Source organism: Chaetodon auriga, chromosome 18 (genome assembly GCF_051107435.1).
Source record: "Chaetodon auriga isolate fChaAug3 chromosome 18, fChaAug3.hap1, whole genome shotgun sequence".
In the NCBI taxonomy this organism is placed as follows: domain Eukaryota; kingdom Metazoa; phylum Chordata; class Actinopteri; order Chaetodontiformes; family Chaetodontidae; genus Chaetodon; species Chaetodon auriga.
In genome coordinates this window covers 281,690-308,533 of record NC_135091.1, presented here as the reverse complement: position 1 = coordinate 308,533, position 26,844 = coordinate 281,690, and the positions used below count along the sequence as shown (strand labels likewise).

The 26,844-nt window shown below is 45.3% G+C and overlaps 2 protein-coding genes across 13 annotated transcripts; both read left to right on the top strand.

Annotated features, from left to right (window-relative positions):
• The first annotated feature begins 1,635 nt into the window (after window positions 1-1,635).
• Window positions 1,636-7,526, top strand: LOC143336033 (protein NLRC3-like). The gene is made up of 6 exons (XM_076755855.1): window positions 1,636-3,618; window positions 3,717-3,890; window positions 4,288-4,461; window positions 4,594-4,767; window positions 6,045-6,091; window positions 6,232-7,526. The coding sequence occupies exons 1-6, from the start codon at window positions 1,772-1,774 to the stop codon at window positions 6,753-6,755; spliced, it is 2,940 nt and encodes a 979-aa protein (XP_076611970.1). The 5' UTR covers window positions 1,636-1,771; the 3' UTR covers window positions 6,756-7,526.
• Window positions 7,527-7,698: 172 nt separating this feature from the next.
• Window positions 7,699-26,540, top strand: LOC143336032 (inverted formin-2-like). Of its 12 annotated transcripts, XM_076755847.1 has the most exons (23): window positions 7,699-7,784; window positions 9,597-9,737; window positions 10,319-10,580; window positions 10,791-10,906; window positions 11,705-11,864; window positions 12,943-12,976; window positions 13,054-13,195; window positions 13,670-13,802; window positions 13,907-14,416; window positions 14,516-14,646; window positions 14,743-14,804; window positions 15,622-15,724; window positions 16,194-16,279; window positions 16,617-16,717; window positions 17,257-17,327; window positions 18,522-18,629; window positions 19,327-19,397; window positions 20,845-20,965; window positions 21,127-21,291; window positions 21,442-21,526; window positions 24,060-24,176; window positions 24,266-24,673; window positions 25,091-26,540. In XM_076755847.1, the coding sequence occupies exons 2-23, from the start codon at window positions 9,609-9,611 to the stop codon at window positions 25,141-25,143; spliced, it is 3,168 nt and encodes a 1,055-aa protein (XP_076611962.1). In that variant the 5' UTR covers window positions 7,699-7,784; window positions 9,597-9,608; the 3' UTR covers window positions 25,144-26,540. The 12 variants fall into 12 exon arrangements, 8 of the variants coding, with proteins under 8 accessions (XP_076611962.1, XP_076611967.1, XP_076611966.1 ...); XM_076755846.1 differs by lacking the exon at window positions 7,699-7,784 and having other exon boundaries at window positions 9,511-9,737; XM_076755848.1 differs by lacking the exons at window positions 7,699-7,784; window positions 18,522-18,629 and having other exon boundaries at window positions 9,511-9,737.
• The last annotated feature ends 304 nt before the right edge of the window (window positions 26,541-26,844 follow it).

Sequence of the window (26,844 nt, the reverse complement as noted above, 5' to 3'; positions counted from 1 at the left end):
AGGGAACAGATTCTCCTGAACCCACCTGTGTGTCCATGAAGAGTGACAGATCCATGCATCAACCTGTTAGTTTCAAATGTGGACACCCCTCAGCTTCTCCAAGGTAAAAAAAAAAAATATGTTGTCCAATAGGTATGATGTCTTATTCAGACATGATAAAAGTCTGTATTTCTATTTGCTTCGTTGAAAATGTCACATCCAAAAATTCATGCTGAAATTAAAGAGTTTTATTTCTGACAGAACAACTTCTGTTTGTATGTTTGCTTCAAGGTTTCATCAGCAGAGCTTAAAGGTTCCCAGTGGTCAGTCTGCCCAGCAGCATCAGACAGACCTGGACTCCATATTTAAGGTGTGTAAATGTACAATCAAATCTGCTACAGTGTATGACATCAGCATGAAGGTGAACCCTGAACCGTCACCCTCATCCAGTCTCCATGCTGCACTCTGCAGACCAGCAGACAATCTGACGTTGACTTCAAGGAATTAAAGTTTACATTTTATTCTGTTCCAGCTGTTGGAGAAAATCATTGTCAGTTTTGTGTTGAACGAGTTGAAGAAAGTCAAGAGAGTTCTGGGTTCAGATGACCCAGAATACTCTGAGAGACAGAGGGAGGATGAGGAGGTGTTGGACTGTGAGGATGAAGAGCAGAGCAGAGAGGCATTTCTGAAGATCTCACAGCACTTCCTGAGGAGAATGAAGCAGGCGGAGCTGGCTGACTGTCTGCAGAGCAGTAAGAGGAATTCAACAGATTTACCGTGATTGGAGGTGACTGGGGAGAGGTTAAAACCTTTTACAGCTGATGTGCCGGACAGGTTTCATGCAGCCTTTTCCAGTCAGCAGTAGTTGCTGGAACTCGTGGTCAACAGTCATAATTTCGACAGTCTCTCATATTTCCTCTGCTGAAGTAAGGTTGTACTTTGTTAACAAAGATATACAAATACTTCATGTTAATGGTTTGTATGTCTCGTGCAGTATTTTAGAAACACTTCTCCAAAATTCAGCCTGAAAGGGCTGGAAGGTGCGTGGTTGCTGAGGGGCTATAGGATAACTGTTTCCTTCCCAGTCGTCAGTGTGTACTTCCTGAGCGAGGATCACACTTTATTCGTTATTAACAGTGACAGTCAAATAGGTTTGCATGCTCCATTATGACTGAGGCCCTTACACCGAATGTGAACGTCTATGTTGTGGGCTCTGCGACACCTGTTTGGACGACACAAAGGTGGCCCAATAAGTGCGAACAAAAAGGTGCACTCCAATGCGAATGAAGTGAAATGAAGACAGAGAAGTCCGATTATTTTTTATCTTTCCTGCACACAATGTTTTGTATGATCCAATACAAAAACAAGTGAAAGACAGCATTTTATTCAAGTAGCAGAAGAGAGCCGGTGGCAAAGGAAATACAAGACACATCATAGTGTTGTAACGGTGTGATGGAGCCGACTGTTGGCAGGGACACCCACAGCAGACCCCCCACAGAAGTGCACCATGTCTGATTTTCACTCAAACCATAATAACCTATAAGAGGCTTTATCCTTCATCACCGATGGAGGAAGTCCCCAGAGGCTCTTGTGAGTTGTTGATTTTGGAAAGACTTACAAACTTTGTGAAAAACGTCCCTTGTTGTAAATTTGGCAAACATACTTTATGTCTACAGTAGATGCTTTGTAGATAAAGTCAGCTGCATACATCACTACAGTGCTGTACAGAGAGCCAGTGGGGATCTGCCACTGGTCTGTATGGGCCCTGTCGCGGACAACATGACAATTCTGGATGGCTGGATCTGTAGCATCCAGTTATTCATTACATCCCTTGTTTGTTCATTCAGGAACTAGGGTTCCAGTGTGCCAGTGCAAGCTCAAGTCTGACCTGAAGAAGAAGTTCCAGTGTGCGTTTGAGGGCATCTCTAAAGCAGGAAACCCCACCCTCCTGAATCAGATCTTCACAGAGCTCTTCATCACAGAAGGAGGGACTGGAGAGGTCAATGATGAACATGAGGTCAGACAGATTGAAACAGCGTTCAGGAAACCACACGGACCAGAAGCCACAATCAGACATGAAGACATCTTTAATTCCCCACCTGGACGAGATGAACCAATCAGAACAGTGATGACAAAGGGAGTGGCTGACATCGGGAAGACGGTCTTAACACAGAAGTTCACTCTGGACTGGGCTGAAGACAAAGCCCACCAGGACATACAGTTCATGTTTCCGTTCACTTTCAGAGAGCTGAACGTGCTGAGAGAGAAAAAGTTCAGCTTGGTGGAACTTGTTCATCACTTCTTTCCTGAAACCAGAGAAGCAGGAATCTGCAGGTTTGAAGAATTCGGGGTTTTGTTCATCCTCGACGGTCTGGATGAGTGTCGACTTCCTCTGGACTTCCACAACAATGAGATCCTGACTGATGTTACAGAACCCGCCTCAGTGGATGTGCTGCTGACAAACCTCATCAGGAGGAACCTGCTTCCCTCTGCTCGCCTCTGGATAACCACACGACCTGCAGCAGCCAATCAGATCCCTCCTGAGTGTGTTGACATGGTGACAGAGGTCAGAGGGTTCACTGATGAACAGAAGGAGGAGTACTTCAGGAAGAGGTTCAGAGACAAGAAGCAGGCCAACAGAATCATCTCCAACATCAAGACATCACGAAGCCTCCACATCATGTGCCACATCCCGGTCTTCTGCTGGATCACTGCTACAGTTCTGGAGGACGTGATGAAGACCAGAGAGGAAGGACAGCTGCCCAAGACCCTGACTGAGATGTACATCCACTTCCTGGTGGTTCAGTTGAAAATGCAGAATGTGAAGCATCTTGGAAAATCTGAATCAGATCCACACTGGACATCAGAGAACAGGAAGATGATTGAGACTCTGGGAAAACTGGCTTTTGAGCAGCTGCAGAGAGGAAACCTGATCTTCTACGAATCAGACCTGACAGAGTGTGGCATCGATATCAGAGCAGCCTCGGTGTACTCAGGAGTGTTCACACAGATCTTCAAAGAGGAGAGAGGACTGTACCAGGACAAGGTCTTCTGCTTCGTCCATCTGAGTGTTCAGGAGTTTCTGGCTGCTCTTCATGTCCATCTGACCTTCATCAGCTCTGGAGACAATCTGCTCTCAGAGGAACAGTCAACCTCCTGGTGGTCTAACATCTTTAGAGGGAAACATTTCTATCAGAGTGCTGTGGACAAGGCCTTACAGAGTCCAAATGGACACCTGGACTTGTTCCTCCGCTTCCTCCTCGGTCTTTCACTGCAGGCCAATCAGAATTTCCTACGAGATTTGCTGACTCAGACAGGATGTAGCTCAGAAACCAATGAGAAACCAGTTGAGTACATCAAAGAGAAGATCAGTGAGAATCTGTCTGCAGAGAGAAGCATCAATCTGTTCCACTGTCTGAATGAACTGAATGATCGTTCTCTAGTGGACCAGATCCAGCAGTCCTTGAGTTCAGGAAGTCTCTCCACAGATAAACTGTCTCCCTCTCAGTGGTCTTCTCTGGTCTTCATCTTACTGTCATCAGAAAAAGATTTGAACGTGTTTGACCTGAAGAAATACTCTGCGTCAGAGAAGGCTCTTCTGAGGCTGCTGCCAGTGGTCAAAACCTCCAACAAAGCTCTGTAGGTGGATAAATCATGAGGTACTTTTCTGAACTTTACAGTAAAAAGAGAAGAAACAAATATTTTCAACCTTGCCTTCATCACTGATTTATCCTCAGGTTAACTGGCTGTAACCTCTCAGATAGAAGCTGTGAAGTTCTGTCCTCGGTTCTCAGCTCTCAGGTCTCCACTCTGAGAGAACTGGACCTGAGTAACAACAACCTGCAGGACTCAGGAGTGAAGCTGCTGTCTGCTGGACTGGAGAGTCCACACTGTGAGCTGGAAACTCTCAGGTCAGACTTCAGCTGCTTGTTGAACACCTGATCTTAAATCCTGCTCATCTGGCTTCAGATTCATGGTTAGGAAGATGGCCAACATCTGCAGGATTTTACTGCTGACATGATTTTCTGTTCATGTGTCTAATCAAGTAATTTTCAGTTCCATGAAAATGGAATTCTACGCTTACCTGTTCTATCTTTGTTTGTGTGACAATGTATAAAAACTCAGGTGATAACAGATTCCATTTGAAGACCTGTGTTTTCAATTATGCACATCTCTGTTCAGGCCAACTGAAAACTTTTGAAGTATTGAATAATTTGCCAGAGAAAACAGGGAAGAGTGCATAATTGAAAGCACGGCTTCTGACAACATTAAATAGCAGTTTTGTGAAATGTGCACATTTCTCTTCAGGTTAACTGGCTGTAACCTCTCAGATAGAAGCTGTGAAGTTCTGTCCTCGGTTCTCAGCTCTCAGGCCTCCACTCTGAGAGAACTGGACCTGAGTAACAACAACCTGCAGGACTCAGGAGTGAAGCTGCTGTCTGCTGGACTGGAGAGTCCACACTGTGAGCTGGAAACTCTCAGGTCAGACTTCAGCTGATCTTATTAATCCTGCTCTTCTGGCTTTAGGTTCATGTTAGTGAAGATGGTCAACATCTGTAGGATTTTACTGCTGATGTGATTTTCGAAGACACAGATTTTTTTTCGTATCTCCAGACTGTCAGGTTGTCTCATCACAGAGGAAGGCTGTGCTTGTCTGGCCTCAGCTCTGAGCTCCAACCCCTCCCACCTGAGAGAGCTGGACCTGAGCTACAATCATCCAGGAGACGCAGGAGCAAAGCTGCTGTCTGCTGGACTGGAGGAGCCCTTCTGGAGACTGGACACGCTCAGGTATGGACAGACAGCAAGAGCTCACACACTGCAGGTGACTTTAATTTCTCTCATTTGATCATGAAGGACGTCTTGTTCTAGCTTCCATACCTTGTGATGTGTTTTAAACCTGTTATTTGTTCCAGCTTTCCTGCTCCTCTGTCTGAATTTATCAGTCGAGGTTTGTGTGGGAAGTTTTTGGTTTGTTCACTCCTGCCATGAATTTTACTTTATTGTTTGTCCTCGTTAACTCTCACTCTCTCTCTTTAAACATTTAACAATACCAGTTTATTTTCCTGTAAAACATCTTTTCATTCTGTAATTTTTCATGGTTTATATTATTTTACTTTTGATTACTGAACATTTAAAGTGAGAACAATAAGAAAGTATAGATGCATCAAGCTTCAACTTCTCGGTGCCTTTGTTCTCTGTATCTTGAACACTCGAGGGTGTCAGAGTATGAAATGTGTGTACTTATGTTGTCATTGCCGCGCCTTCGTTTAACAACAAAGTATTGTTTGAGTTGTTTCAGTTCTCCCATGAAACCACCATCCCCGAGTCATAACGACTGATTTCTGCCTGAAGCTTAAACAGCTGCACGTATCGACTGCCCCACAGGATTGTGGGACTATGGATTCATCGATTTCTCACTGTTGAACTTTACTGCGATCTACTGGATTTTAGGATGTATCGCATCTATTCTGTGAAGGCAAAATTCCTGATCTTAACAAAAATGAAAAATGATTCCGGAATGATTTGGATCTGCTCCAGATGTTTGTGGGTTCTTCCTTGGTCCATGCTTCACACGCCACCAAGTTTCATGAACATCAGTAGTTTGTCTGTAATCCTGCCAACAAACAAATAAACCAACAAAACTGGACCAAAAGCACAACTTTATATGTACATCGCATTACCTGCTTCTTCTTCTTCTCCTTGTTCTCATTCTTCTTCTTCTTCTTCTTCTTCTTCTCCTTCTTCTCATTCTTGTTCCTCTTCCTCTTCTTCTTCTTCTTGTTCTTCTTGTTCTTCTTCTTCTTCTTCTTCTTCTTCTCCTTCTTCTCATTCTTGTTCCTCTTCCTCTTCTTCTTCTTCTTGTTCTTCTTCTTCTTCTTCTTCTTCTTCTTCTTCTTCGTCTTTATCTTCTTCACGTCTTTTTTGACAGAAGTGATGACAGAATCGCACAGACAGTTGACACCGATGAGTTTCAGCCTGTTTCACACTGACAAACTGAGGATCAGTTCTTCATGCTGAGCAGCAGTTTGGACGGACGTTCATTGTGACTGTGTTTCTTCCTCCAGGTTGGACCACGGTGGAGCACAGAGGTTAAAACCTGGTCTGAGGAAGTGTGAGTGTGGATTCAGTTTGACTTAACAGCACGGTTTCCCTTTGTGTTCCAAGATGTTAGTGATGGTTGCCGTTGTCATTAAACCTTCTAGAAATGAATGAAAACCCTTCAGATTGTAAACATCTGCTTTGTCCCATCAGACTTCTGTGAACTGACGCTGGACGTCAACACGGCAAACAGGAACCTCCGACTGTCTGACAACAACAGGACGGTGACACATGTGAAGGAGGATCTGCCGTATTCTGACCACCCGGACAGATTTGGCTGCTGGCAGCTGCTGTGTGGAACTGGTCTGACTGGTCGCTGTTACTGGGAGGTGGAGTGGAGAGGAGGAGTTCGTGTAGCGGTGACGTACAGAGGGATCAGCAGGAAAGGAAACAGCGATGACTGCATGTTTGGAAAGAACGACCAGTCCTGGAGTCTGAACTGCTCTGACGGTGGATTCTCTGTCTGGCACCGTAACAGAGTAACGTCCCTCCCTCTGTCCGCCTCTAACAGAGTGGCCGTCTATGTGGACTGTCCTGCTGGGACTCTGTCCTTCTACAGGGTGTCCTCGGACTCCCTGGTCCACCTGCACACCTTCAGCGCGACGTTCACTGAGCCTCTTTATGCTGGATTCAGGCTCTGGTCGTACGACTCCTCTGTGTCTCTGTGTTCTCTGTAGGGGGACAGTTTCAGTCCCGCGGACGGTGCTGATGACCAACGTTTGATAAAACGACCTTAGCAACCAGCTGTTGGATGGTAAGATGATCAGTGCACCGAACCAGCAGACGGAGACAACGTTATCCGGCCTTTCATGACACACTGACCTTATAACTACATTCAAGCTGCATCACCTTCTGTTCACGAGCTCAGCTCAGAGGACGAGCCGCCGGGGTGTCCCACCACGGTCTCCTCTGCTGGATGCTCTGTTTTCCCAGCACCACCTGAAGCAGCTTAATTGGACCATATATTTCCGTCTATGAGCCACTGATCAGAGTCTGTAGCTGTTAAGTGTTCGTGAGCTGCTCTGTTCTGGGTCTTGGTGGCGGTGAAGGGTCTCAAGAAGCAAATGTAGACAGATCCATACGGACATTAACCATCTGTGAATAAACACGAACAACACCAAGATTGTTTCCACCGGAAGCTTTTCAGAAGCAAAACTGAGAGAAGAGAAATACTGATACTTGTTCAGGTTGTGAAATGGTTTGTTCTTTGTTCTTTGTGTGTGTGTGTGTGTGTGTGTGTGTGTGAGGATGCACAGATCTTGACTCATTGTATCTTTCACCTGCAGATCATGTGATCACCTTCAGTCTAATTTCTCTCCACATTTTCCTCTGACAGTTTGTAAAACATTCACTTTTCATTCGCAGACGATGTGAACCGTTTAAAAATGTTTCATATAAAAAATGTTTTAAATCAAAATAAGTTTTAAATAAAAGCATCCTGATCAATGACGAAGCACTTCATCACAATTGGACCTTTTTCTGGCTGATTTTTGTTATGTTCCAGCTGAGCAAAGTCAAACAGGAGCAGAACCTCCGTTACGTTACGTTACGTTACGCACACGCACGTGCACGGATGCGGCGGCTGACGTCGTGACCTGTGACCCCGCCCACGCCCACGCCCGGTTGCGTTAGAGGACTGAGATTGACGCCTGTTTGTCCCCAGGAGACGGAGACGGTCCCGCCGCCCCGCTGTGCTCACGGTTCGGGTAAGTCTGAGCTGATCTCCCGCGCGTCTCCGGATCAGATGTTAAACTGAAAATAGTTCAAGTTTACTCTGTAAAGTCTGACTGATGGTGAAAACTGAAGCGCCGAAGCGTCTCTTTCGCTGCCGAACTTCGTTTGAAAAACGATCAATTTAAAATTGTACCGCGAAAAAACAAAACGTCCTTTTCGATTAAATTGAATGAAAACGGTTTGTGAATCTTTGCTGATGGTTCTATCGACCGGCTTGTGTTCAATCGATCAGGAATCCTTATTTAACCACAAACATACTTAACATTATGCTTTTCTGTCTATTTTAACAACACGAGCCAACTGAAATAAAGATAACAGATAACTGCGTCATTTATGGATCTGACAGAAAAAACTGAGGTTTTCTAGAAAAATGAAAGCTTTTGATGAATCTTTGGAGATTTCACCGGAAGTCTCTGTGTTTCAGTTTTACATTAACACTCGTCATGACTTTAAATTCACAGAGTTTTAAAGGGAGTCTGGTAAACGGCTCGGTCACTTAACGCCTTCAGCTTTGGTATTTTTCTTCAATCAATGAGTGACGTCAGCATGGACCTCGTGAGCAGACAAAATGAAAGTTTGTTTCATGATGTTCATGATCACGTGTTATTCTTTGTTTTTAATGTGTTCAAATCATTTCTGAAAGTTAATTTGAGTCTGAAATTACAGGAGAATCACACACACACACACACACACACACACACACACACACACACACACACACACACTCACACTCCATCGTTTCAGCTCCAGAGACTGGAAACCAGTTTGGAGTCTGAGAACCAGTTTCGTTCACACCTGAGACGCCCTGAAGACGCTCGTATCTGATCGAAGACTGTCAGCAGGAAGTGATTCTGTCTTCTTCATGAGCTTCTTCTGCTGCAGACTGAACGTAAACCATTTAAAGTCTGACCTCAGATCAGCTGCTTCACTGTCGACTCCCTGTTTTAAATAAAGAAAGAAAAAAAAACATGTTCAGCTGAACAAGCTGAAGCAGAGATTGTTTCTCAACTCGACACAAAGAGTCTTTCACAAAACAAATACCACACACACACACACAGACACACACAGACACACACACACACACACACACACACAGACACACACACACACACACACAGACACAAGACACACACACACACACACACACACACACACAGACACAAGACACACACACACAAGAGACACACACACACACACACAGACACACACAGACACAAGACACACACACAGACACAAGACACACACACAAGAGACACACAGACACACACACACACACACAGACACAAGACACACTCACACACACACACAAAGCACTGGGGCACTAACGGTCAGCTGGCGCTGATAACGACGATGATGATGATCATCATCATCGTCGCCTGTCATTCTGACCTTTTTGCTTTTCAAACCTTTGAACTGAATTCTCGTTTGAAACGTTCAGATTCTGATTAATTGACTAATCAATGAAGTTCAGACATGATAAACTAAACGAGCTCAGATTTATTGATTTATTTCACTTCATTCAAACTTTCATATGTTTTGTTTTTGTTCGTTTTGTGAAGTTTTTCTCGTTTATTGAGTTTGTATTTGTTTAAAAATCGCCAGTTTGGAGAAAATATTTCACTTCAGTTCTTCGTCACGTCGTTCAGGTTTGACCTTCAGACTGTTTGTCTTTGAGTGAATAAACTGAATCTTTGACTTCATCGGAGAATAATGATCAGATCAGTCAGCTGATGACCGACTGATTGGATGTTTTAGGATCAATGAAAACCTTTGTTCCTCTGCAGCCTCTCCTTGTCATGGCAGCCAAAACTAAATGGGGGATGGTGAAGGACCATGTGACAGGAAGTCCGGCCCACGACCCCGACGCCACGCTGGAGGCGAATCTGGAGAGCGCCGACCCCGAACTCTGCATCCGACTGCTGCAGGTACGACCGCTGACCCCCGGTGGCCACAGCAGGAAGCGACACAGAACGTCAGATCGACTCCGTAAACTGACCTGGAGTCAGCCGAGCCGCCTGTTGTCATGACGATAAGGCAGCGTTTCTGAATCAATTCAAATCAAATCAACTTTATTTATAAAGCACATTTAAAACAACAGCCGTTGACCAAAGTGCTGGGCAATCTTCAACATAAAAGCAGCATACAACAAGAGACGGACAGAAATGAAACTCTCACACTGAGTTAAAAGCCAAAGAATAAAAACGTGATTTAAAAACAGGCAGTGAGGGGGACAGTCTAATGTGCAGAGGCAGCTCGTTCCACAGTTTGGGGGCTACAACAGAAAAGGTCCGATCTCTCTAAGTTTTAACCTCGCTCTGGGTACAACTGAAAGCAACTGATTAGCAGACCTAAGAGCTCGTACTGGCTCGTGCCACTAAAAGCTCAGCCAAATAAAGTCTTTAAATTTCCCCGGCAGGAGGAGAGGCCGTTGGACCTGGAAAATGTCGTCTTCTCACTAAAAGCTGTCTCTAAGTTCCTGTCTCGGACCTTTCCGTGTCTCCTGCAGGTTCCCACGGTGGTGAACTACTCTGGGTTGCGGCGGCGGTTGGAGGCCAGCGATCCAGCCTGGATGGTGCAGTTCCTGGAGCTGCGGGGTCTGGACCTGCTGATGGAGGCATTGGAGCGACTGTCCGGTCGCGGCTGCGCTCGAATCCCCGACGCGCTGCTGCAGCTGACCTGCGTCGCCTGCGTTCGAGCTGTCATGAACTCATCTGAAGGACTGCACTTCATTCTGGACAACCAGGGCTACGTCAGGACCCTGATCCAGGGTGGGTTCATGAGGCCACCTGCTTGGTTTGACGCCCGTCCTTCCGTTGGCCCCTCTGTCTTCTCCGTTTTGACGTGTCCTCGTTCTGTCTGAAACACGACCGTTAGTCCTTCTCTTGTCTCTTCTCTTAACACGCCCGACTCATGTTTTTATGTTGTCTGTTCCAATTGGCTGTTGGGGAGTCACATGACCTGTCTGTGTGTCCCCTCAGCTCTGGACACATCTGACGTCATGGTGAAGATGCAGGTGTTTGAGCTGCTGGCGGCTCTCGTTCTGTTTGATCCTCAGGGACATCATCTGGGCCTGGACGCCCTGGACCACTACAAGGTATACCTCCGCCCACAGACAGCTCGGTTCGCAGAGGCAGGACATGGTTTTGGTTTTATTTGCTGATTTCAGGTCAGTAGAAGTTCATTCCTGATGCTCATTGTGTCGGTATCATCAGTTCAGTCCAGCAGGATGAAAGAGCAGTGCTTCAGTACCACTGAAGTGCCCTTCAGCAAGGCTCTCTTTAGAACTGCTCTTAGTTTTAAAGCTTAATATTTTGTCTTACCTTTAGCCATGCTAGCAGCTCTGCAGCTGATTATCAGCTCTGAAAGCATCTCTTTGTTATCAGTCAATGTGACTGCAGATAAGACCGAACAAACACCTCAGATCAGTTTCAGATGACGGGTCTGTTCTCGGCTTCATCCGGGCTCGTTTTATCTGCTCTGGAGCCAGAACTGAGGCATGATGGGATACCATCCCTCACCATCATCATCTGTGCAAGATCCTACCCGCCCGTTCCCCGTCTCCTCCGAAAAACACAAAACACTGCAGTTATCGACAGTCTGCCCGGAGCAGAGACGACCCGACTCAGCGAGCGCTTGACAAAGTGAAAGCTGCTGAAGTGTTTTGATGATGAACGCGTCTTTTAACTTCTGACGTCAAAGTTGACATATCAGCACATTCAGATGATACATCATGATGAAACTTTATGAAGGTGTTGAAATTTAAAGTGAGAGTAGACTTTCACTTTGAAGCATGAAGTCAGCTGTTAAAGAAAGAAAATCAGACCTTGCTTGAGTTTTCCTCGTTCTCCTGAGTCTGTCTCTGAGCACTTCAGTGTCCTGTGTTTGTGTTCAGAGTCTGAAGAAGCAGCAGTATCGCTTCAGCGTGATCATGAACGAGCTTCACGGCACCAGTAACATCCCATACATGGTGACGCTGATGAGCGTCGTTAACGTACTCTTGTTGGGCCAAGACGACCTGAGGAAGAGGGACCGACTGCGCCAGGAGTTCATTGGTATGACGCTGTCATCACTGATGATGCTGATTTTACCAGCTGGAACAATTGCAATAACTGTAATGTTATGAACAATGGACCGTAATATTGGTAATGATGACACGAACACTCAAAATAACAATAATTTTATTAATTACAGTCACAGCTGAAGGAAGACGAAGTGTTGATGGTGACAGTTGCTCGTACTGACAGTAAGAGAGGAACATTCAAAGGCTCATAAAGGATGAACAATGAAAGAAGAATCAGTGGGAGTTGAAATGAGCTGAAGTGCTTTGAAAGGAGTTTACGTGTCTCCAAGTGTTTCAGCTGAAGTGAATCACAATCAACTTTATTGGCCTTTATCGTGTGCACATACAAGGAATTTGACTCCAGTTTAAACGTTGCACTCGATGTACTTACGTTAGAAAAAAGGACGTACAAGTCACTGAGGACAAGAAGACAAAAGACTGAACAGGAAGCGAAGTCGTGAATCAGGTGAAATGTCAGCTGAAGTTCAAGCACTGACCTGGACTGAAAGTAGCTGATGTGTAAATGGAGTTTTGAATGCGAGCTAAAAGGAGCTGAAGGTCACATGATTCCTGGTGGGCGCCAGGTTGGTAACAGGTGATTCCCTTCATGTGGTTGACATGTGGCTTTTCTGTGTGGGCTCTGAGTCGAGTTGGCCTTCCACATGGTTGGTGTGGTGTTTGAAAATAGCTTCTATGTCAGCTGGTGCCAACAGGTGGTTGTAATAGTGCTCCAGGTGGTTTCCAGATAGCTGCTAGGATGTTAATAGGTGGTTACTCAAGCATTTCTATGTGGTTGCCACAGGGTTACTGTGGTGTTTCTACTGGTTGCTAGATTGGTAAACGGTGGTTGCTGGGGCTGTCCAGGTGGTTGCTGTGGTTGGTCAATGGTTTCTTGGTTGGTAACCTTCATCAAAACGTCGAGTCCCTCTGTGGATGTTGGTAAATCAGTGAGAACATGGAGAACATGTTAGAATGTGTTTTTGTTCTGTTGTTGACGAGACTGTAGAATCAATTTCAAGCAAAAATCAGACTCAGGATCAGATTTTCTCATCAAAAACATGTTGTTTCAGGACTGCAGCTGTTGGATGTACTGCCCAGACTGAGGTACTGATTTTATTTCATTAATCATCAATAATCAACATGTCCATCAGTTTGAGACCTTCATCTGTCTCTGTCTCCAGGGAGATGGAGGACCAGGACCTGAACATCCAGTGTGATGCGTTCGAGGACTCTCTGACAGAGGACGAGGAGGAGATGGAGAGACTGTTCGGAGGCATTGACATGAGCAGCCACCAGCAGGTCTTCACCTCGCTCTTCACTAAGGTAATATTCACCTCCAACACCTCCACCCCCAACAGTTTCTAGTTTAGCAAAGTATGACTAACCTGCACCTGCCAAGACCTTCACCCTCAAACTTTCATCACCGCTCATGCACTTCACCAAAATCCCACTTACCTTCAACTCTGCAACCTACACCTGTAAGAACCTCCACCTTTGACAGCTTCACCTTCACCTTTAACATCTGCACCTCACTCTTCACAGGAGGTACCACTCACCTGAATATACCCTCCACACCATCAGCTCCACTTTCCAGTATCCACTTGGAAAACCTCTACATTCCATCACCTTTTACTACTACTGTAAAAACCGCCACCTTCACCTCCACCTGTAACACGTCTGTCTTTACCACAACGCCTCTACCTCTTTCTGTGACTGTGATGCCAAAACTCATTTTGTACAAAAGTCTGCGCCTCCATTTTTCTGTCTACCTGTCATCCACCCTTCCTCTCTTTCCAGGTGTCCAGCAGTCCGTCCTCTGCCCAGCTGCTGTCCATCCTTCAGGCCTTGCTGTTGGTGGATCCAGACAAAGCAGAGGTCTGGTCAGCTCTGGAACTGCTGGCTGACCGAGCCACCCTGCTGTCCCAGGACTGTAAGTCAGACCAGATACACTCTTATCACCACTGTTATGAAAAGAACTGCTAAATCATCAGTGCTTTCCAACAGTGTCCTTCATATACAGCATGTATTTTGCAGTTGACTTAGATTCTGCCAGCCGTCTACTGGAGAGACTCCTACCTCACAAGTCCCTCTCAGCCAATCACAGAATCCCAACCATCGACAGGGCGGTACAGACTCAACTGTCAGATCATCCTCCTGGCCAATCCGTGCACATGGTCAAAGATGTCTCGGCTGCCGCTTCAGTTGCGTCTTCTCAGGCTCCTCCCCCTCCTCCTCCTCCTCCTCCTCCTCCTTTACCTGGTGTGGGAGCTCCTCCCCCACCTCCTCCTCCTCCCTTACCTGGTGTGGGAGTTCCTCCCCCACCTCCTCCTCCTCCCTTACCTGGTGTGGGACCTCCTCCTCCGCCTCCTCCGTTACCTGGTATGGGAGTTCCTCCTCCTCCAGGTGACATCATCTTGGCCCAGGCAGCTCAAGGTCTGGGCAGGTCGTATTACAGCCCCGCCCCCCAGACAAGCACCACGCCCTGCCCCACCCTCCGTATGAAAAAACTGAATTGGCAGAAACTCCCATCCAGAGCAGCGACAGGTCAGTGTTGTTATCTTCATGTAGTTTGTCATGAGTGGACCAGGTCGGATCCAGGACACTGAACATGCCTTTATGTCCATCTCTCCTTGTCTCTCTTAGCTCATCAGTCTTTGTGGACGTCTGCGTCTTCAGATTCAGTGGAACCAGATTACTGCAGCATCGAGCAGCTCTTCAGCATTCCTCCAACTGAGACCAAGACCAGAACCAAAGTCAAGGCCGAGCCCAAAGAGGTACAACAGTTTGTCCTGGGCTCGCAGTCTGCAACGCTCATGTCCAGTGTTAAATGTCTTGTTGTCCTCTTTAAAATCTGTGAACTTCGTCCACAGATTTCCTTCATCGATGCCAAGAAAAGCCTCAACCTCAACATCTTCCTGAAGCAGTTCAAATGGTGACAGATTCTTTTCTCAATCAGTCTTTCAGCCAATAGAAACAGATCTGTGCAGTGACATCTCCTAAGAAGACTGAGACAGGTGCAGGACAGGTGAACCGTAATTGCTTGTGATGTGGAGCGAGTGTGACGCATTGATTTGTCTTTGACCTGCCTCACCTGTGCTGCACCTGACCCCTTTTCCTGTCTGACATGTCCTTTCTTTCTCCACCCATGCTGCATCTGAAATTTTTCTGTCCCAGCTGTCCATTTATTTATTTACTTGTCCATCACCTATCTCACCTGTTCTTCCGTTGCCTCCTTCCCGTCTCACCTGTATTACCTGTTCTTCACCTGTGCTGCACCTGCTTGCTTTTATCTGTGACACCTGTCCCTTTATCTGTCATACTTTTTCTCCACCTGCCTCAGTTGGCATTCACCTGTCCCATCTGTTTCATCTGTCTTGTCACTTCTTTGCCTGTCTCTTACCTGTCTTCCGCTTGTCCCTCATGTCATACCGTTCCTGTACCTGTCTTACCTGTTATGTCTGTCTTTCATCTAATCTTCCTGTCTGTCTCATCTCAGCAGTTCTTGACATGTTATTTTACTGCCCAGCCTTTCCTCATTTCATCTGTCTCACCTGTCTGTTTACTGCCTCACCTGTCCTTCACCTGCTTTCTCTATCTATCATACCTGATTGTACCTACCTCCCTTGTCATTCACCCGTCTCATAGATCTTGTCTGTCCTGTCGTGTCCATCTTCTACCTGTCCCTTGTTGTCTCACTTGACCTACACCCGTCCTAACGTCTCACCTGTCTCCTGTCTGTCTTTCTACAGTTCCCATGAGGACTTTGTTTCTCTGATCTGGAGAGGAGACAGGTCCAGGTTCGATGTGGAGCTCCTGAAACAACTGATCAAACTGCTACCGGAGAAACATGAGGTCAGAGGTCACAGGGGCTGAAGCACCTGTCCTATACCTGTCTTTTATGTTTGTTATACATTTGTTTCACCTGTCCTTCCTGTAGGATTTATTGTACTTGCCCTTCACTTGTATGTCATTTCACTATCTTTGCTTCGTCCCATGTGATGTTGTTGTTTTTGTTTGTCTGAAGTTGTTCCTGTTCCTCAAACCGTTTCTTCTTCGTTGGATCTACAGAATAATCACTGAACGGTGACAGAATCTGCATCGACCATGAAAGAAGATTTCGGCCGTATCATCCACCCGTACTTACTTTTCTCACGTGTCCTTGTGTGTCTCATCCGTCTCACCTGTCCTGCACAGTGTCTTCCTGCCCCTGTCTCACCTGTGCTGCCTGTTCTTCACTTGTCCTTTATCTGTTTGTGTGTCCATCACCTGTCCTTCAGCTGTCATTGACTCATTTCACCTGTCCTTCACTGTCCTTCCTCAGGTAGAGAACCTGAAGGCTCACCAGGCAGACCGGGACAAGTTGGCCTCAGTGGATCAGTTTTACCTGCAGCTGCTGGATGTGCCGAGGTAGGCTAACGGTCATCAGGTAACAGATGCACCTGGACTGAGTCACAGCAGCCCTTCAAGAGTCCTTCAGTCTGAACATTAAGTCCCTCCCAAGTTCTCGGTCACTGCTAACAAGTTTCAAACAACTGGTTTGCTCAATAAGGTCATTAAACATCAAAGTTGAAGAAAAGCAAGTGAAGACTGAATGTTAGCATGAGGCTAAGCTTCAACTGACCAATAGCTGAAACACACCTGACTGCCACCACACACACTGACCGACCACCAATCAGTTATGCATTTACTTATAGTGTGTGTGCGTGTGCGTCTCTGCGTGTGTGCGTGTGTGTGTGTGTTGTAGTTACTCTCTGAGGATAGAGTGCATGTTGCTGTCAGAGGAGAGCAGCTGTGTGTTGGAATCTCTGAAGCCCAAAGCTGAGCTGTTGGACCGAGCCTGCCAGAGTCTGTATACACACACACACACACACACACACACACACACTCATGTCTTCATGTATCTGTGAGGATGAAAAAATAGATTAAATGAGTATTTTGGGTTTGGGTGTCCTGATCAAATTCAAAATGTATGAAAACTAAAATAAACGTCATTTTCAGTGTTGTTTAGACTCAGGTGGAGTGACACCTGTGACACCTGTGACCGGTGACACCTGTGACACTCCACCCCAGGTCATCCCCCATAAATCACCAACCATCAGCAGCATGCTCAGTGTGGATGATAGATAGTGTGCAGCTGAGAGCAGCAGTGTGAGAAACACCTTTGCAGCCTATGAGCTGTTAGCTGACAGCCCGGATCAGTTCTGTGGTTCATTCATTCTGTCACCAGTACTTCTGCTGCACCTTTGCCAGGCTAATGCTAAGCTAACAGTTCAAACAGGTTAGAACCTGTCAGCGATGGTGGAGACTTGATGGCCCTGGTCTGTCTCAGGGTCGGGGGTTCAGATGTGTGTTCTGCTGTCTTTGAACACGTTGTGTGTTTCCAGGTGTGAAGGAGAGCACTCGTCTGCCCAGCTTCTGTAAACTCATCCTGAGTGTTGGAAACTTCCTCAACTATGTGAGAATCTTCACACAATACACAGTTTATATACATACATACATACATACATATATATATATATATATATATATATATATATATATATATATATATATGTGTGTACATGTACTGTGCGGATACACTTGTGCTCATAATTTAACGTACTTCTGGCAAATTTGTGAAATATCAGCCATTTTTTGGAAAAAATTTCTGATCGTGCGTTTAACTTTTATTTCTTTTATAAGTAAAGTAGTGATCAAAGGTTCACAGACCATTCAGTGTTTGACCTGAAGGTCTGCGGATGTGTGAAAGCACACGTTGTGTGAACGGACACGTTGTGTGAATGGACACGTCCGCGGACGTGTGAACGGACGTGTGAAGGGACACGTCGTGTGAACGGACACGTCCGCGGACATGTGAACGGACATGTCGTGTGAAGGGACACGTCGTGTGAACGGACACGTCCGCGGACATGTGAACGGACATGTCGTGTGAATGGACACGTCGTGTGAACAGACACGTTGTGTGAACGGACACGTCCGCGGACATGTGAACGGACATGTCGTGTGAATGGACACGTCGTGTGAACGGACACGTTGTGTGAACGGACACGTCCGCGGACATGTGAACGGACATGTCGTGTGAATGGACACGTCGTGTGAACGGACACGTTGTGTGAACGGACACGTCCGCGGACATGTGAACGGACATGTCGTGTGAACGGACATGTCGTGTGAACAGACACGTCGTGTGAACAGACCCTCTCAGTCATTGATCCATTCTGTGATTCTTATCATTTCATTTGATCCCATTAAAAGAAAAGAAACGCCTTTTGACTGATCGCTCATGTTTTTAGAAGAACCACACAAATCAGAGAGATGAAAATCTATGAGCGCAACTTTAGATGATATTTAGATGTTCTAGATGAAGTGAAGTAGACCTGAGGTCGACCTGCGTGGTGGGCTGGGCTGCTTGACGCCACCTGAACATGAAAATATGCCTCAGATTCATGTAACATGTTGAAAACATCTGGAATATGAACTAAACTGGCAAAGAGAACATTAAGAACCCGGTTTATTTCTATCTGAAGAGGTTTGATGTCATCTGACAGTTTTTTTATGTCATCAGGGTTTATAAAGAAACTGATTTAATCTGATGTTATGTCAGTTGTTGTTCCGTGATGTCACTCGTTCTGTGATGTTGTCATATCAGGGGACTCACACAGGGAACGCTGAGGGGTTTAAGATCAGCACTCTGCTGAAACTGACAGAAACTAAAGCCAACAAGTCCAGAATCACCCTGCTGCACCACATCCTGCAGGTAACACACTGAAACACCACTGGTCTCAGTCTCACTGGTGCTGATGTCATGTGAATGTCAGCTCTGATATGATGCTGGACCTGCAGTCAGTGACCCTCAATCCTTCTCTTGAAGTTCCTCGGGAACTTCTCCAGAAACCCACTGAACCTCCTTTCAGAATGACTCCTGGAAGCTTAGCTGAGGCTCTGGAGCTTTGTGAGGAGCACTTTGAACCTTTTCTCAGAACACCAGCAGCTTCACTTTCAGTGTTCACATGAAAGGGAAGAGGACGCTTCGCACAGCTCATTTTGTGTTATTGTGTGTGTTGAGCTCTGTTAGCTTGTGTGTTCATGTTAGCTTGTTCACTCAGTGTGTGTGTCATTGTGTGTGTGTCGTCGTGTGTGTTTGAGGTGTGATTGAAGCGTCTCTGATGGGACGTTGTGATTGACGGCTGTCTGAAACTAACGAGTCACAGCAGTTAAGGACTTCACTCTCAGACTCAGTTCAGCCTCTCCAATGACTCAAACCTGCTGAGTCATGGAGAACACCTGGAAATCCTGACATGTTCAAGGACCATGAAACAGTTTCAGTGATTCCTGGAAGTTTCTGATTGAATGATTTCTCCCTTTTAATTAACCTCCAAGTTGTTCATAATTATAAAATGTGCCACATTCTGTGAATTGTGTCATGAAAGCTCCACTGTGACTGTGATTGACAGGAGGCGGAGCAGAACCATCCGGACCTGCTGAACCTGCCTGATGATTTGGAGATCTGTGAAAAGGCTGCTGGGTAAACGCAACAAAGATTCATCTCTTTTCCAGCTTTCTGTTGTTTTTGATGAATCGGACAGAGTGAGCAGTCTGTCCAGGAGGACATCTTTGACTGCAGATATCAGTGATGTAGGATCAACAGCAGTCGTCCAGACGAGGAGGACGTCCTCTGCTCTGAGAGCCGTCGCGCTCTTTGTTGACGTCATAGTGAACAGCCGTGTCTTTATGAGCATGTGAAGATGAAGCAGCAGAAACTCGAGTCTGGCGCTGAAGTCGAAGGCGTTTCGAACACCTGGTGGATGTCAGAGATGAAGAGCTTCTTTTTCCCTGAAGCCTGAAAGGTTTTCATAGAAATATCTGGAAGACTGAATATCTGACGCAACCGTCGTCTGTATTCTGAAAAATGACTTTTCCGAGCTTTGCCTTGTACTTTTGGCTTTTCTCAATGAATGGCATTCTTTGCTTCTGGTTACTCGGATCAGGTGAGGCAGACGTGAGGCAGATGTTGGACAGGTGAGACAGATGAGGCAGATGTTGGACAGGTGAAGCAGATGTTGGACAGGTGAGACAGATGAGGCAGATGTTGGACAGGTGAGACAGATGAGGCAGATGTTGGACAGGTGAAGCAGATGTTGGACAGGTGAGACAGATGTTGGACAGGTGAAGCAGATGTTGGACAGGTGAGACAGATGTTGGACAGGTGAGACAAATGAGGCAGATGTTGGACAGGTGAAGCAGATGTTGGACAGGTGAGACAGATGTTGGACAGGTGAAGCAGATGTTGGACAGGTGAGACAGATGAGGCAGATGTTGGACAGGTGAAGCAGATGTTGGACAGGTGAGACAGATGTTGGACAGGTGAGGCAGATGTTGGACAGGTGAGACAGATGTTGGACAGGTGAGACAGATGAGGCAGATGTTGGACAGGTGAAGCAGATGTTGGACAGGTGAGGCAGATGTTGGACAGGTGAAGCAGATGTTGGACAGGTGAGGCAGATGAGGCAGATGTTGGACAGGTGAGACAGATGTTGGACAGGTGAGACAGATGAGGCAGATGTTGGACAGGTGAAGCAGATGTTGGACAGGTGAGACAGATGTTGGACAGGTGAAGCAGATGTTGGACAGGTGAGACAGATGTTGGACAGGTGAGGCAGATGTTGGACAGGTGAGGCAGATGTTGGACAGGTGAGACAGATGTTGGACAGGTGAAGCAGATGTTGGACAGGTGAGGCAGATGTTGGACAGGTGAGACAGATGAGGCAGATGTTGGACAGGTGAAGCAGATGTTGGACAGGTGAGACAGATGAGGCAGATGTTGGACAGGTGAAGCAGATGTTGGACAGGTAAGACAGATGAGGCAGATGTTGGACAGGTGAGGCAGACGTTGGACAGGTGAGACAGATGAGGCAGATGTTGGACAGGTGAGGCAGACGTTGGACAGACGCTGAGTGTGTTTGTGTCTGCAGGTTGAATCTGGAGTCGATTCAGTCCGTAAGCAACACTCTGATCAAACAGCTGAAAAACTCTGAGAGGAAAGTTTCATCTTCATCTGAGGACCTGAAGGAACAGTACCTGCCCCTCATACAGGTAGACCAGACTGCGCCCCCTGCTGGAGGACGTACTTGTTCCACAATAAAGAAACTGATTTTTAGGACTCAACGACAGACAAAATGACGCAGAGTGAAGAATCAGGTGTCTGAGTGTACTTACCTGCTCTGTGTTGTCTTCTTCTTCTGTGGTGTTTTCAGGAGAGTCTGCAGGCTTGCGAGCAGCTGCAGCAGCTGTTGTCCTCAGTGGAGGACAAAAGGATGGACCTGTCCATTTACCTGTGCGAAGACAGCAACACCTTCTCCATTGACGAACTCTTCAGCACAATCAAGACCTTCAGAGGCCTGTTCCTTAGAGCCATCAAGGTCAGCAGCCAATCAGAGAGCAGCGTGGTCAGCAGCCAATCACAGGGCAGTGTAGTCAGCAACAGTTTAAGATACTCTGAATGTCCCCCAGGGTGTGAAGAGCAGTTACAGCTGTAAGACTTCCTAAAAATCACTGATTCTGTCCGTCAGGAGAACGAGAGTAGAGGACAGCTGGAGGAGAGGAGGAAGCAACGGGAGGAGGAGAGGAGGCTCAAAGGAGACACCACCAAGACCAGTGAGTGAAAATCCACCTTAAATCTACTCCTTCAGTTCAGTCAGCAGAGACTGACCTCTGACCCCAGCAGGTCCAGGGTCATGTGACTCTCCCTAAGGCCTGGTGTTAGCTTCTGTTTTTTAAGGCTTCTGCAGTCGAAGCCAAATGCCAAATACTACTGCCAAATACTTCTACTACCAAATACTTCTACTGCTAAATATTTCTGCTACCAAATACTTCTACTGCCAAATACTTCTACTCCCAAATACTTCTACTGCTAAATATTTCTGCTACCAAATACTTCTACTCCCAAATACTTCTACTGCTAAATATTTCTGCTACCAAATACTTCTACTGCCAAATACTTCTACTCCCAAATACTTCTACTGCTAAATATTTCTGCTAGCAAATACTTCTACTGCCAAATACTTCTACTACCAAATACTTCTACTGCTAAATATTTCTGCTACCAAATACTTCTACTGCCAAATACTTCTACTCCCAAATACTTCTACTGCTAAATATTTCTGCTACCAAATACTTCTACTGCCAAATACTTCTACTCCCAAATACTTCTACTGCTAAATATTTCTGCTACCAAATACTTCTACTCCCAAATACTTCTACTGCTAAATATTTCTGCTACCAAATACTTCTACTGCCAAATACTTCTACTCCCAAATACTTCTACTGCTAAATATTTCTGCTACCAAATACTTCTACTGCCAAATACTTCTACTACCAAATACTTCTACTGCTAAATATTTCTGCTACCAAATACTTCTACTGCCAAATACTTCTACTCCCAAATACTTCTACTGCTAAATATTTCTGCTACCAAATACTTCTACTGCCAAATACTTCTACTACCAAATACTTCTACTGCTAAATATTTCTGCTACCAAATACTTCTAATGCCAAATACTTCTACTACCAAATACTTCTACTGCTAAATATTTCTGCTACCAAATACTTCTACTGCCAAATACTTCTACTACCAAATACTTCTACTGCTAAATATTTCTGCTACCAAATACTTCTACTGCCAAATACTTCTACTACCAAATACTTCTACTGCTAAATATTTCTGCTACCAAATACTTCTACTGCCAAATACTTCTACTACCAAATACTTCTACTGCTAAATATTTCTGCTACCAAATACTTCTACTGCCAAATACTTCTACTACCAAATACTTCTACTGCTAAATATTTCTGCTACCAAATACTTCTACTGCCAAATATTTCTACTACCAAATACTTCTACTGCTAAATATTTCTGCTACCAAGTACATCTACTGCCAAATACTTCTACTACCAAATACTTCTACTGCTAAATATTTCTGCTACCAAATACTTCTACTGCTAAATATTTCTGCTACCAAATACATCTACTGCCAAATACTTCTACTACCAAATACTTCTACTGCCAAATATTTCTACAACCAAATACTTCTACTACCAAATACTTCTACTGCCAAATATTTCTACGACCAAATACTTCTACTACCAAATACTTCTATTTCCAAATACTTCTACTGCCAAATATTTCTACGACCAAATACTTCTACTACCAAATACTTCTACTGCCAAATATTTCTGCTACCAAATACTTCTACTACCAAATACTTCTACTGCCAAATATTTCTACTACCAAATACTTCTACTGCTAAATATTTCTGCTACCAAGTACATCTACTGCCAAATACTTCTACTACCAAATACTTCTACTGCTAAATATTTCTGCTACCAAATACTTCTACTGCCAAATACTTCTACTACCAAATACTTCTACTGCTAAATATTTCTGCTACCAAATACATCTACTGCCAAATACTTCTACTACCAAATACTTCTACTGCCAAATATTTCTACAACCAAATACTTCTACTACCAAATACTTCTACTGCCAAATATTTCTACGACCAAATACTTCTACTACCAAATACTTCTATTTCCAAATACTTCTACTACCAAATATTTCTACGACCAAATACTTCTACTACCAAATACTTCTACTGCCAAATATTTCTACGACCAAATACTTCTACTACCAAATACTTCTATTTCCAAATACTTCTACTGCCAAATATTTCTACGACCAAATACTTCTACTACCAAATACTTCTACTACCAAATATTTCTACGACCAAATACTTCTACTACCAAATACTTCTATTTCCAAATACTTCTACTACCAAATACTTCTACTGCCAAATTCTTCTATTTCCAAATACTTCTACTGCCAAATACTTCTATTTCCAAATACTTCTACTACCAAATACTTCTATTTCCAAATACTTCTAGTGCGAGATACTTCTACTACCAAGTACTTCTACTGGCTGACAGAAGCTGGTCGGCGTGTCTGCAGCTAACGGTTATTTTCGGCGCGGATGAATCGTCCAATAATTGTCTCGATTGGTCGGTTCCTTGTTTGATCTCTAAAATGTCAGAGATGGTGACTGAATTGTCGTGAAGGAGCAAAGAAACTAGAAAATATCCAAAATGTGTCCAATCAAAGCATCTGAATGTTGAAGATGTCTCTGTCCTCCAGTCAGGAAGAACGTGTCCCACCAGGACGAAGGCTGCATCATCGACAACCTGCTGGCTGAGATCAGGACTGGCTACAAGCTGAGGAGGACCAGAGCGGAGAGGACCAGCAGAGTCCACGGTGAGGACTGTGGTGGACTGCACTGATCTTGTGGGTCTTGGACGATTCAGTTGGTGAGTCTGTGTTTGACTGTCTGTTGTCCTCGTCAGATCGTCCTGGGCTCGTGCAGAGATCGTTGGCCGTGGACGAGCCTGACTCCTCTGTTTCCAGCCAATCAGAGAAGCCTGCAGAACCAGCAGAGACTGTCCAGATCGTCACAGGTCCACCAGCTGAAGAAAGACCTGAACCAGGGTCAGCTGAGACTGGCCCCCCAGAGATCCAAAACCCCTGTGAACCCTCTGCCTCCACAGCTTCAACTGGCACCGAGGGTGACCAGAGCCACACCAGAGCCCAGGTGTCTGAGGTGGACTCTGGTCCCGACCCAAAGACCAGAAACAGAAGGAACGAGCATTCAGACTATGAAGAGATACCATTGTCAAAGCGAGAAACCGAACACAATGATGATCCGGATTCTAGTCCACACGAGCCAGCAAAGAAGTCCAGGAAGAGTCCAGCAGGTAATGTCTGGTCCTGAGTTGTCCTGGTTCTTAGAGACAAACTAATTCCACACATGTGTCAGCAGCATCATGTGAAGTTAAACTGACCATCAGTTCAGACCAGACAGCACCAACACAAACTGTCTTCATATTGTCTGATTGAAGGACGTCCCTCCTTCTGTTCCGTCTTAATGTGGACTCATTGACGTCCCTTCACGTCAGTGCAGACTAAAGACAGCGAGGACTCGTCACAGGACTCTGAAGTCAATTTCAGCTTCATCAGTCACATTTAACACATCAGGTGAAGACCTTTCTCAGTTTCAGTGTTTTCTGGCCGAGCTGCAGACAGGAACACAAAGAGGGACTTTCAAAATAAAAGCACTGTCACTGTGAAGGAGTCTTGAAACCAGCCAATCAAAGTGTGTGTTTGCCCTGCAGGAGCAGACGAGGGATCCAAACACAAAGCGAAGAGAGGCTGTGTGTCACACTGAGGCGAGTCCACATCATCCACCGATCCTGGACCTGGATCCTGGACCCTGTCCGGCTGCGCGTCAGCTGAGTTCACCCTGAGTTTCGCCTCTCCTTCCTTCGGTGAAGCCTTCCTTCATCATTAAGATGTTAGCATAAACTGTGGGAGCTAACGTGGCTAACACGCTATCAACAGCAGTCCACTGAGTCGTTAATTAAACAGTTTTATCAAACGTTTGACTGACTCGTCTCTGTCCATCACTCGCTGCAGACAGTCAGCGTCTCCTCCTCGTCTTCTTCTTCTGCTGTTTTATTTCATCTGCCGATTTTAAACAAATAGTCCCTCCCCCTGTCTCTGATTGGCTGACAAAGCCTCAAGGTTTCACAGGTCGAAGTTCGAGGTGGTTCATGACAGGAAGTGACATACACATGAAGCAGAAGTGAAGAGGATTCGTCTCCATGGTCCTGAGAGAGTTTCAGGGATGATGTTTACCTGCGCAGGTGTGCCGAGCTTCAGAAAAACTTCCAGAAAGATTGTTTCACAAATTTTATGATAAATCACTGATTTTAAATTTTAAACTTCAGAAATTCAGAGTTTCTTCCTTCAAATTAAATTTCTTCCTCCAAAACGTCCCTGAAGTCCTGCTGGTCTGAGTCCAGTCTGAGTCCAGTCTGATGTGGTTCTGCAACTCAGATTTGTGGACATAGAAAAACATCAGCGAGAAGAGGAAGAGGAAGAGATGATGTCACTGTACAAACGGTGATGAAGCTGCAGATCATCACCTTCATCAGTTGATAAAGCCTCGTGGATCTCATCGGATCCAGATCCAGATCCAGATCCAGATCCAGTTTGGAAAGTTCTTCAGTTTGGAGTCTGAGATCAACTCAACATGCAGACACCCAAAACGTGTCAGCTGGTCCCAGATCCAGATCCAGACCCAGATCCAGATCCAGATCCAGACTCTGCTCCGTGTTCACAGTGAAGACAAACCAGGCGTCAGAATTCAGAAAACAGCTTCAGCTTGTGTTGTTGATGGAGGAGCGGCTCGAAAACACTAATTATTATTAGAAATTAAAAGTTTGTGTGTGTGTGTGTGTGTGTGTGTGTGTGTGTGTGTTTGCTCCTAATGACCACTTCCTGTGTATTGTACACAGTACTGATGTTAGCAGCTCAATCTCCTTTACTGCAGTAAAAGTGCTTTTAAAATACTTCATTAACTGCAGTCACGTTGTTAAAGTACTGCTGATTCTTTGTATTGTTATTACTGACTGATTTACATCAACATGTAAAGCCGATGATCATTTTAGATTGTAGAAATGAAGTATAAAATGGAAATACTCAAGGAGTCAAGTACCTCCAAACTGTGCTGAAGTACAGTATTTTTACTTCTTATTAAAGCGGATTTTGTATTTTCTGAAGTTTCACACGAAACAGAAATGTTGTTGTTTGTTTGTTTGTTTATTGGTCATAATAATAATTTTGTTCTTTTAACTGATTCCCTGTGTGAGCGCTGTGGTGACGTCATCCCAAACCGGAGCACCCTCACGAGGCGACGGTCCGTCAGGTCACGTGACTCCGCTCGGAAATAAGAAGAGAATCATAACCAAAATCCTCCTGTGAATGAATATCGATGATTTTATCGATGATCGTATCGATAATCAGTGTGTTTGACGCTGCAGCAGGTTGGTCAAGGTACCGGCACTCAGCCCGGAAACCTGCTTGC